At 40.7% G+C, this 12,169-nt stretch overlaps 1 protein-coding gene across 1 annotated transcript in view; it reads right to left on the bottom strand.

Annotated features, from left to right (window-relative positions):
- Window positions 1-4,929: 4,929 nt before the first annotated feature.
- The window catches only part of LOC308306258 (cyclin-K-like), a gene marked incomplete at both ends in the record, with an annotated part of 44,690 nt that continues 37,450 nt past the window's right edge, over window positions 4,930-12,169 (bottom strand). Inside the window, 4 exons of the mRNA XM_080751158.1 lie at window positions 4,930-5,316; window positions 6,541-6,639; window positions 8,834-8,905; window positions 10,257-10,348. Coding sequence (XP_080607284.1) covers window positions 4,930-5,316; window positions 6,541-6,639; window positions 8,834-8,905; window positions 10,257-10,348 — 650 coding nt within the window. The remainder of the gene's footprint in view (window positions 5,317-6,540; window positions 6,640-8,833; window positions 8,906-10,256; window positions 10,349-12,169) is intronic.

Raw genomic sequence — 12,169 nt, 5'->3', positions numbered from 1 at the left:
GCGCTGTCTGGTGCCTCTTCAATGTTGGCTCATCAGCTCTGCTGTTTTATCACCATCTCTTCATCAGGATGTGGTTTCTCTGTGACATCACTGCTCTTACCGACATGCTGACAGGAAGTGTTATTGACACGACTTCTAGTGAATCTGAAATGGAAATTCCACAGAAACCCCACTTAACCCTGCAAATTAATTAATTTCTACTGGCCCAAAAAAAAAATCAGATGGTGTTGTAGGAGTCCTAATCACAGGAAAATGTAATGTTAAAAAATTAATAATGTTTTTGTAAGGTTTTATAGCCATAAATCATAAATCATGCTCTAATTTGCATTTTGGGGATATTTTTCACAATAATAACATATGTACATGTTCTAGACATTCTAATGATCACGAAAAACAATATTACAGGCATTTTACTTATGTTTTAGTGAGGAATAGCTTCAGTTAAAAAGTGAGATGTTGTTCGTCCAGACGCTGGAATTTCAACTTCTCTGGGAGGTGTGAATGTCATTCTCTGTGGGGGGTATTAATATGCAAATATTGTGGCCAATGGCATTGTAATACTAAAGAATAGGATTTAATGGTGATGTTAATGTGAAAAAAGAACAGGAAAACTAATTATAACATTTAAAAAAAAATGATTTAAAAAATATTGCCAAAAAGCAACGCTGGGCCTTGCAGGTTTTGATGAATTGGCATTTTCACACATACATGAACAACCAGGAGTGAAAAGACACATTGTCCCTGCACAAGGGTTGGATTGGAGCTGAGACATACTAGCATCATGTCCAGAGTGTGTACTTGTCTTGTACATCAAGCTGTCTCATGCTACAGAAACAGGACAAAGGCTTCTGCCCTATGGGCCTCAGCAAAGCTTACATGCAAATCAAAGGCTGCATATGATTGTTCTTCTGTTGGGAAGTGTGAATGGTTCTCTAAAGGCCATGTTATCCCATGCATGGCAGAACAGCACCATTTCCTTTCCACCTTTTAGACACAAGATGGCAGTATTGCACCGTGATATATGTCGTTTTGATGATGGCCTTATTGTCTGTTCAGCCAACTTCAGCATGATTCTAGTCTAACACACGTTTGTATTACTTAATTTTTGACTGAAGGAATTCTCATTTTAGGACAGCATTGAAAATAATGAAATCGCAATTACTGGAAACATTGGACAGTTTAGCTATTGATGTTTATTCATAACATTAGAGTGTGCCCTAGCGGAACGCCTTTGGTATTACACAGTTAGTAGCTGTGGAAAACCGTTATGCTAAAGTTGTTTATGTACAAAAGAAATCCTTTACAAAACCCAGCAAGTCGACCAGTATACAACACGTGTAAAAAAAAATAATAATAAAAAATACAAAAGAATACAAAAAAGGCAAAATCGAAATAAAATGTAGGAAAATGTATGTAGCCTAATGCAAGGCATAAGTAACATTAAATAAAAACAAAATACAATAAAAAAAGGCTTATGGAGGTATAACTATACATCAAATATAAAAGTAAAAAAAGAATGTACATCGACAATATCTATAAAAAAAGGCATGCGAGCAGTTTGGTGTTGAACTTGCTCTTCAAATCAGGGAATCGCGCTCACATGCAACGCTGTGAGCTTGCACATCTGCTATGTTTGAAGATGTTTTGAACGATGTTGAAAGTGTTTGGGGGTCCTTGGTGTTTGGGGGTCCTTAATGTTTGGGGGTCCTTGGTGTTTGGGGTCCTTGGTGTTTGGGGGTCCTTAATGTTTGGGGGTCCTTGGTGTTTGGGGGTCCTTGGTGTTTAGGGGTCCTTGGTGTTTGGGGGTCCTTGGTGTTTGGGGGTCCTTGGTGTGTTTGGGGGTCATTGGCACGAGAAAAGCTTGAGAACTACTGATTTAGAAGGCATTAGTAGAAGTAACGCAGCTGTTCCAAACCTGTGGGCTGCCAGGATATTGCAGGTGGGCCTCCAAGTAACAGGAACATAATTAGTGTTCTAATGATAATATAACATTCGTGTAAAAAAAAAAAAGAATATATATATATTAAGGCTGGGACTTTAACTGATTAATTGCGATTAATTAATTACAGAAAATGTACACGATTAAAAAAATTAACGCATTTTAATCGTAGTTTTTGCACCACAGAACCTTCAGTTTCGGGCATACCGATCATAGCACGCACCAACCAAGAAGAGACAACAAACGCAAAGATAGAAGTAGCCGATCAGAGTGCTTTGCTTGGCCCAGTAGATGCGAAATTTAGATTTAAAAAACTCACTTGTTGATTCACTCGTACAACAAAATGTGTTTTACTTGAAAAAAAATGCTTCTCAGGTCAAATATCGATGTGTGATTAAAATGCGATTAATTGCGATTAATTAATCACAGAGCCTGTAATTAATTCGATTAAAATTTGTAATCGCATCCCAGCCCTAATATATATCCCATTCAGGCCGGGAACACATTTTGCTGTTTGGGAGGGGCTTACAGTACATGTACAGAATGTAGCAACATATTTGTTTTGTAGGCTAATTTCTGATTTAGCCCTATTCTATAGGTTAGGCCTAAATGGGATATACTAGTAAGACACCTCAGGGCAAAGATTCTAGGCCATCTGGCCAGTGATGTATATCAGACCAGTTACCCATATATGGAGACCCCTGGTACCCATCTATGGAGATTCATGTACTGTATATGGAGATATGCTGTGAGAGCCCAAACATGCTTACTCAGTTATTCGTTCTGTGAAAGTCCTCTGACATCTGACATCTTATGCCCATACATGGAGATCCCTGTCTGTAGAATCAGCCGTTAGTGTGGTATGTAGCCGATGTGGCCTCCATATATGGGCCTGTTAGTCCTGTTAGATATGGGCTTAATATTGATGACATATGGGCATAAAAAGGGATTCTGTTAGTGTGACATCACAGTGAAGCCAGAGCGTGATGTCAGAGGGGCAAACCCTTTCTGTTAAGAGTGGTTCCCCTGTCATCACAGTGACGTCAGAGCGACAAACCCATAGAACCACAGTGTCAGGCATTATAGACAGAGATACATACGGACAAGCTGTGACTATACTAAACTGCAACCTAAAGTCGCAATAATAATGTAAAAAAAAAGTTTTTTTTGTTTGTCTTTAAAACCTTTCGATTGTGATACCATAACTATCATAATATCTATAATAACTATATTGTTCACCTTGTAAAGTTGTAAAAATGTTCTTGCTTGTTAAATCAAACAAAAGAAAAGTAGGAAAACGGGCTTGACATTCTCAATGGATTATAAATAAGTGGTCTCTACTCCGAAACGGGGAGCCTCCCTTTCTGTAGCCCTAAAATGGCTGATATTCCATACATTGCAAGTAAACCATAATGCTTGTTTGTGGAGGGATGTAAACTTGTCTGTGTTCTAATGCGTTGCTCTGCATGTGTCCTCTCACCCAATAACTGTGATTGCTGTGACTTGGGGGTCAGCTGTTGTCATCTAAACTCAAATCTTAGATTCTTCGGGTCCCTGGAACAACTGATTTTGAGATGGGGGTCCACAGCCAAATACCTTTAATTTTGGGGTCCTTGACATGAAAAAGTGTCTGAACCACTGATGATAGAAACATGAGTTTTGTTTAAGAACCTTTTAAATTACTTAAAGAAACCCGGTCGATATATTCAAAGACTTGCACACATTTTCATGATTGATTTCATGATCAAAAATAGCAGATATACAAGCTCACACCACGGCACTTGGTGCCGCGCTGTGAGCTTATATATCTGCTATCTTTGAATAGCCAAAGTATAACGGTGGTTACGAGACACAGATGCGTTCCCCAAGTCTAGGTTTTAGTGGATGTGTCCCCACAGTCTTTGAAGGAAGTTTTCATACTGCAGGGTTTCCTGCAGCACTTTATAGGCCAGGGGGGCCCCCTGGCCTAAAATCTGTCCCCCCTGGCCAAGAGACAAGAGTCAACCTCTCCTTTTATGATGAGGGCAAAAATAAGAATTAGTCGAAAATAAGGGAATTAATTTAGTTGTGTGAGCGCCTTCCTAGGAAGGTCCTCGATGCACGTCCCACTGGGAGGAGACCCCGTGGCAGACCAAAGACCAGATGGAGGGATTATATCTCCAAACTGGCTTGGGAATGCCTCGGTATACTCCCTGAGGGAGTGGAGGAAGTTGCTCGGGATAAGGAAATCTGGAGGTCTCAGTTGGAACTGTTACCCCCGCGACCCGATTCCGGATAAGCGGTTGAAGATGGATGGATGGATGGATGGAATTTAGTTGTGTTTTCCGTCATCATAGGCACATTTATGTGTTTTTTATAGGGCAAAATTAAGAATTAATATTACAAATTAAGTGAATTAATTACTTGAATTAATTAATTAATTAGCAAAAAATTTCGATCCCCCCTGGTCAAGACTTTTTCCTGCAGGAAACCCTGTACTGTACTGTATGTTCAGTGACACAGTCTGTGTTATGGTATGCATGTCAAGGTATGGAATACCAGCCATTCTAAGGCTACTATCTCTCCTGCGAGCTCGTCTTGTGCTGCATTTTAGCTCGGAGAGCTTCAGCTTACATGTAACAGAGCTATCCTTTATGCACACACTGTCGTATGATGAAGAATAGGACATCATGGAGCAATCAGAAAACAAACAAAAAAACGAAACAAAAAACACTGTCATTCTCAGCTGGATGGCACAATCGCAACAAATTTAAAATACAAAATATTTCTATTGAAATAAGGAGTACAGCAGTATATTAAAAACAATAAAGAATACAAATAAAAAACAAACCTGAGTAGAATGTAAAAAAAGAAACATTTTAAAATCTTTATAGCAAAAAAACGCCCCGAAAACGGCTCAGCGAAAGACTGTGTTGGGACCCGTTGCTGCCCTATAATAAGGTGACTGGTGAAACGTGGGCACATGCTGGCATGTGGGTGGGTGGGGGGCATCACCTCATCCAGGAGCCCCCCCGAGGCATGCCGCTCATGGGCGGCGGCAGCGACGGGTGGTGATGGGGCCCCACCACCTGGCCCTGGTGGCCTGTCGAGGGGAGCGGCGGGTACCCGCCCACCAGGCCGTGGCCATGCCCGTACTCGGCGGCAGCGGCGTGCGACGCCATGCTCACGATGTGCGCATGGGTGGGGGGCGGCATGTGGGCGTAGCTGTGGGTGTAGGGAGGCAGCGGGTGGGGGTGGGCGCCGTAGACTGACGAGGAGGGCGGCAGGGGAGGAGGAGGGTGGTAGGACGACACGCCGGCCGGTGGCGCCGGAGGCAGGGGCGGAGCGGCGGGCGGCGGGTAGGCGTGGCCGTGGTAGCCCAGCGGCGCCGCGTAGGCCTGGCGGGGGAGGGGAGGGGGTGGGGCGGTGGTGGCAAGGGAGGAGATGATTAGGACACAGGGTAAAGGCAGTGGTGGAAAAAGTATTCACATTTTTTTTACAGGGTTCCCACACCTTTTTACCAATTAATTTCCAAAACTTTTCCAGAATATTTAACCCAATTTCCAGGACTATATAACAATAATGCAACTCAATAATGAGTCGCTTACTCCTATGCGCAATGCCCAAAGACAGGTAGTGTATGCCAGTGGTTTTCAACATTTTCAGGCCATGACCCCCGAAATAATCATATTTGAACTGGGGACCCCGGGACCCTGACGAGCACTGAGAGTTGAGGAATTTTGTATAACACGGTTCTATTGTGAAAATAGCCGATCTACATGCTCACAACGCCTCGCAACGTGAGGCATTATGAGCATCACAATTTCTGCCACTAATATTTGACAATCTGGCCAATGTTTAATTTGTCATTTCAGAGTTAATGACCTAAGACAATGCATAACCAAAGACAATGCATAGCTATTTTTTCCAGGACCTTCCAGGACCCATGATCAATTCTAAAACTTTTCCAGTACTGGAAAAATATTTGTCTAATTTCAAAATATTTCCAGGAATTTCATGACCATGAGAACCCTGTGTAATATGAAAATATGTTACAGGTAAAAGTCCGGAATTCAAAATATACTTGAGTAAAAGTACAAAAGTATTGGCATCAAAATGTACTTAAAGAACCAAAAGTAGAAGGTACTCATTATGCAGAATTTCCAAGTTTTCAAATTGTATAAAAATCTTTTGAAAAAGGTTGATCTACAAGATCAATGTATGGTTGAACTGGTTAATGAATGTTTAACTAGTAAATAACGTTTTCAAATAAATGTAGTGGAGTAAAAGTACAATATTTGGATCTGAGATGTAGTGGAGTAGAACTAGTAGAAGTATTGGAAATTGCCATTTTGCCTATTCAAAGATAGCAGCTATACAAGCTCATAGCACGTCACTTCATGTTGAGCTATAAGCGTGTGGATCTGCCATTTTTGAAAGATCTAGACAATTTGCAAACCTTTTTAATATTTGCTTCTGGGGGGTCCCTGGAACAAAACATTTCGGCCGAATAGCCAATGACATGAAAAGGTTTGAGAAGCAGTAAACTGCTACAGTAGGATTTAGAAGACATTTTTTAGAATCGGCTTGGGCTCTTAAAACAAAATGTTTTATGTTCCTACCTGGGGGGGCACGGCGGTCTTCATCATGGACTGCAGGCTCTGGTAGCCCTCCCCCGACATGTAGGAGCTGTCTGTGGGGATGCCTATGATGTAGCTGTTGGAGGCAGCCTGCTGGGGAGAGGGTTGTGTGTGGAAGATAACATCTCACAGACGCACAGGAAACGGTATCGAAATCGACTAATCATATCTGTAAAAACAAGCACTCTAGTCTATAGCAAAGATTACTATCAGAGTATTAGCTCTGTAGTGGCAGTAGTCCGTATTAGTAGTAGCTATTTAACTTTATTTGAAGCAACAAAGATCACTTACTGACCTTTGAAGTGAAATACCCCGTTAACGATTTTATTGTGTTTCTTGGAATTGGACATTGTAACTAGGGGTGTAACAATATAGTAACTGCATCGAAAAATCGATTTTAATTTGCAATGATCTACTATATCGTTTGCAAAAGCAAAATATAGTACCGTTTTGGCTTGGTATCGTATCGTTTTAAAATGCGTTAATCGGTATCGAATCGTTTTGCAATGCAAATAATTGATTGTATGGAAACTAAGTATTTGTGCCTTGTATTTGGCAATTTTAAGAGGGAAAATGAAAAAGAGGGGTCTAATTACTTTTCCATTCCATATAGCTACTCTTGGTCTATCGATATATGTGTGTAATCTCTGTGTTCATGTCAAGGTGGGTTTGTCCATATGTGTTGAAATATAATGTATTTGCTAGATAATCACAGCGTTTACTTCCATAATAATGGATTTTTTACACGTTTACAGAGATTTAATTTCTTTGCCAAATAGTTACTATATCGATTTTAAAGCATTGAATCGAACCGTATCGTATCGCCATGAATGAACCCATATTGTCCATGTATCATATCGTTAACCATGTATCGTGATGCGTATCGTATCGTTGTTAAAATGTATCGTAACACCCATAGTTGTAAAGTATAAATACAAATTTAAAATATTGTTCCTTCGAAACAATTGTGGGCTTGCTTCAAGCCAAAAAACAATGGCTATAAAAGTACAAAATGTCAAGATCGCAGCCAGTGCTCTCTTTGATGTTACTGACGCAATTGGACGCTGCATGCATGATTTGAGGCATTTTGTTCAAAAAATGTGTTATGCAAAAGTTGACCCGCTGGTGGCGCTATAACAGGTCAATGTGAGAAGGGTGGCATCTGTTCCTGTGTTCATGATTTGAGGTGTTTTTGGCCACTTTATCGCTGCTTGCAGCTATATTTATTATTATTATTTTATAATTTTTTTGTGTGCACTTCATCGGCATGTTATATAAAGGTCCTTAGATTGTGTGTAGAATGTTTCATGCAAATTGCAAAAAAGATCCCAGAATAAAAACGGTTTTATGCATTTCACAAACTGCTCAAAATGATATAGCGCCCCCCTTTGGCCAATTGGGGTAAGATTTGTTTTAATGATATTTGGACTAACCCTCTATAGTATTTCATCATGAAAATGTGACTTTGCATGTATGTTTTAGAGGCAGAAGAATAATTTCCATAAAACTGCAATATTCATTGAATTATTAAAAAAGCATGTTTCAATTTAAAACAAATAAAATTGGTTTCAGTGATACTTTGACTAACCCTCTACATCTTTGCCAAATGCCATGAACGTGTAACTTTGCATGTATGATTTAGAGGCAGAAGAATAATTTGCATAAAACCGCAATATTCATTGAATTATTAAAAAATAATGTTTCACTTTAAAAGAAATCCGACCAGACAGTTTGACCGCATTGGTCCAAAGTTCATGTGAGTTTTGTGCGCGTAATGCAAAAATCCCAGGAGGAGATAGATTTTTACTGTTTTTCATATAATTCAAAATTCTGGGGGATCTAAAGGTCAGAGGTTAAAAGTCAGAGCGTAAAAGTTGTTCGGCATGAGGAGACGCATACGTGTATACAGGTTTCATGGCTGTACCTCAAACAGAGCATGAGCTCTACCTGTTCAAAGTTCGCACTTTCGAAGGCTTCCTACAGCGCCACCATTTGGCCGATTGCTGTAAAAAGTAATAGCACACGTTGCCACAGTAAGCTGAAGAGATTGATGTCTTTATTTTCATTTTCTGTCTAAGTATGTAGGAGTAGTAAGATACCGAAGTTTTTGAGGAGAACTTGGTATGATATCTAAAGTGTGCTCGCCTTTCAGGCGAGCCCACAATGACCTTTCTGTTCCCCTTTTAGAATTGTAGACAAAGAATGCACAGGACAGATATGACACATAGTTGTAATAATGTTGTACTATGGCCAAAGCAGGTACCTGTGGGGGCTGAGGGGGTGGAGGGGGGGGCCGGTGGAGCAGCGGAGGGGGCTGGTGCTGGAGGGGCGGAGCCAGGACGGACACCTTGGACAGAGGCGGGGGGAAACACACAGTTAAGGGCTTTGCACACAAACGTGTTTTCTCTCACACGGAAAAAACGGACGATTGCAAAAACGGACGATTTAAAGAAAACAATGATTCTCTACGACCTCATGCACACCGGCAGTGTGTTTTTTTCCCCCAAACGAATCCAGTTCGATTCATGCGTATTGTCGCATGCGGTAAAAACTCATTGACTCCTTTTATGACTCCTTTTCGGATCCGCAGTGTGGATTCCGCACAGCCTTGCACACCAAATCCGATGCGTTTTAATCATGCAGCAAACGAAATAAATAAATAAATAAAAAACGCAACGGTCCTGTGTGCAAAGCCCTTTAGTTTCCTCTTTTATTTTATTTTTTAACCCTTTAATTTAAAGGGATATTTCACTTTAAAAAAAACATTTGGTAATTTTATCGTCTACTCAGGCTTTTGGGAACACCCCAGACAGTTTTTAAGTTGCTTGATTCAGTACTTAGATATTTGACATTCATTTTATCAGACACCTTTCCTATACAAACCCATTATAACTCCAAACTCCAAAGTCAAAAACACCCGTCCAATAGTTTTGGTGACTCATACTTCCCTCCGGATACGTGAGCAGGCTGTGTTAATTTAATATTTTCTTTGGAAAATGACAAAAACATCACTGTGATGTCAGGGGAACCACTCTAACAGAATGGGTTTGCAGCTCTGACATCACACTCTGGCTTCACTGTGATGTCACACTAACAGAATCTCTTGTATGCACATATATGGAGTTCCCTGCTGATGTCATCAATATTAAGCCCATATCTAACAGGACTTCATATGGGAATGCCCATATATGGAGGCCACATTGGCTACATACCACAGAACCCATATATGGTCAAGACAGCCCATATCTGTGTGGCTGGTTCTACAGACAGGGATCTCCATGTATGGGCATAAAAGGGATTTATGTATCATGTCAGATGTCATAGACTTTCACATAACGAATAACTGAGTAAGCATGTTTGGGCTCTCACAGCATATCTCCATATACAATACATGGATCTCCATATATGGGTACCAGGGGTCTCTCCATTTACGGGTAACTGGTCCGATATACATCACAGGCCAGACGGCCAAGACATGACGCGACCTCGCCCTCGCTTGTCGGCCTGAGGCAGTAGTATATATAAGTAAATAATATAGTAGTAATATCTAAGTAAATATTGAAGCAAGCAACTTAAACACTGTCAGTCAGGAGTGTTCCCAAAAGCCTGATTAGGCCCCCGGGCCGCCAGTTGCCCATGTATCATGGTTTAAGTGAAATATATGTACAGTATGTACTCAGTTACTTTGTACCACTGACCTTGGAGGAGGTGTCCGGTGGGTTGGAGGCGGGCTCTAGGTCTCCGGGGAGGGGGAGGGGGGCCGGGGGGTAGGAGGGAGGGGCTTTGCGTTCTGTAGGGAGACAACAGGGAGGACTGATCACTGATCCCATTTATTCTTTTTTTATATGTATTTATTTTACAGTACATGTGGAATGTGAATTACTGGTCAGGAAACTGCAAGTGGAGATGGATATTAAATCCCATTAAAATGACACCGCCTCAGTTTTTCTCTCCAAATATACATATTTGTTCATGACATGTAGCAATGTCTGAATATTCTGTTCCGTTGTTTCCATTGCGGTCCTACGTATTCAATTCACCAAGCCCCCAGGGCTGTTTTGTGATTTTTCCGGATCGCCGCGCTGTTTACATTTTGTCACGTCAAGGATGTCCACAATTACAACACCAGAGGCAGCGCCACAGATCATGTTCAACCCAGATTTGGCTCAAACAAAGGGTCAAATTCGTTCTCCTGCTATACCACTAAAATGTGGAATGCCCTACTGAAGGTGTGACGGTTCCCTCAGTAGGAGGATGTACTGTAGGCCTGTAGGCCATAGAGGGTTTTATGGTTATTGGTCACTCTTTGGTCATAGTTTTGCTTAGTATTAATGTTTTCTGTTCTCCTTCCCATAGGACTGGGGAGCAGCAAAGTGATCGTTGAGTCTGATTGGCGTGCACCTGGGCCCGGTCCACGCCTATAAAAGCCTGCTTCCCCAGTCCTCTCCCAGCTCTCCTCACTCCAGCTCCTCTCCCACCATTCCCCTTATTTTGTTATTAACACATGCAACACTCACACACTACATCTCTCACTCATCCATACATGCACTTCACCACTGACTTGACTGACTTCCACACCTCACTCCTTCTTTTGATACTTTATTTAACTTGAATTATTTAATAAATATTACTTAAACTTTGTTTTGACTGCGTCTCCCCCTGTTTTTGTTGTGTTTCCTGAAACCCCTAGGCCAGGAACATAACAAAGGCCTTAAAGGAGTGTAGATCCCTAAACTCAAATCGCCTTGAAGAACCACTTACAGGCCGCAGACATTCGTAAATGGTAACAATAAACCTAGCCATTTTCTGTTCAATAAAGAGATGAAGAGACAGGGAGACTCCTGTTAATGAACAAACACTGTATGGCAATTTAAACCTAGCCCAGCCTCCCCTGACCCTTCTTTGTATTTATCTACTGTATATATTTTTTGCACTGTTTATTTTATTTTTATTTACTTTTTTTCCTGACTATATCTACTGCATAGTACTGTGTTCTATCAGTCTGTCATTCAATGTTATATGAGATACTTCAATGGCTTCCTATGGAAATCAGCTTAGTCTTTTCTAGGATCTCCTTTTAGTTGACCTTGTACCAGTGAACTGTACCGTCATGAAACTGTACCTTTTTCTATGCAAACTTCTAATAAAGTCATCAATCAATCAATCAATCAAGCCTAGCCTTCTATTGTAAATACCTTATATTTTGCATTGTTTTTTTTACAACTGTTTTTTCTGATATCTTCCGCATCATTCAATGTTATATGAGATACTGTAAGGAGAAGGATCTCAATGGAAACAAGACTCTACTTTCATGAGCCCTTTTAGTCACCTTGTACCAGTGAACTGTACCGTCATGAAACTGTACCTTTTCCTATGCAAACTTCTAATACATACTTCAATCAATCAATCAATCAATCAATCAATCAATCAATCACTTCCAATTTCACTTGTTTAATCTGTATCCTATATGAGTTCTCTATCCTGATTGGATAACATTGGTAGATCTGAAATGCCTTTTCTGTTTAATAAAGAGCTGAAGAGACTATGTAAGCCCTTCAATCAATCAATCAATCAATCAATCAATCAATCACTTCCAATTTCACTTGTTTAA

This window comes from Nannobrachium achirus (assembly GCF_963921795.1).
Source record: "Nannobrachium achirus genome assembly, chromosome: 20".
Classification (NCBI taxonomy): Eukaryota; Metazoa; Chordata; class Actinopteri; order Myctophiformes; family Myctophidae; genus Nannobrachium; species Nannobrachium achirus.
Note: the sequence above shows the minus strand (reverse complement) of the source record. Positions and strands in the feature narration are given on the sequence as shown.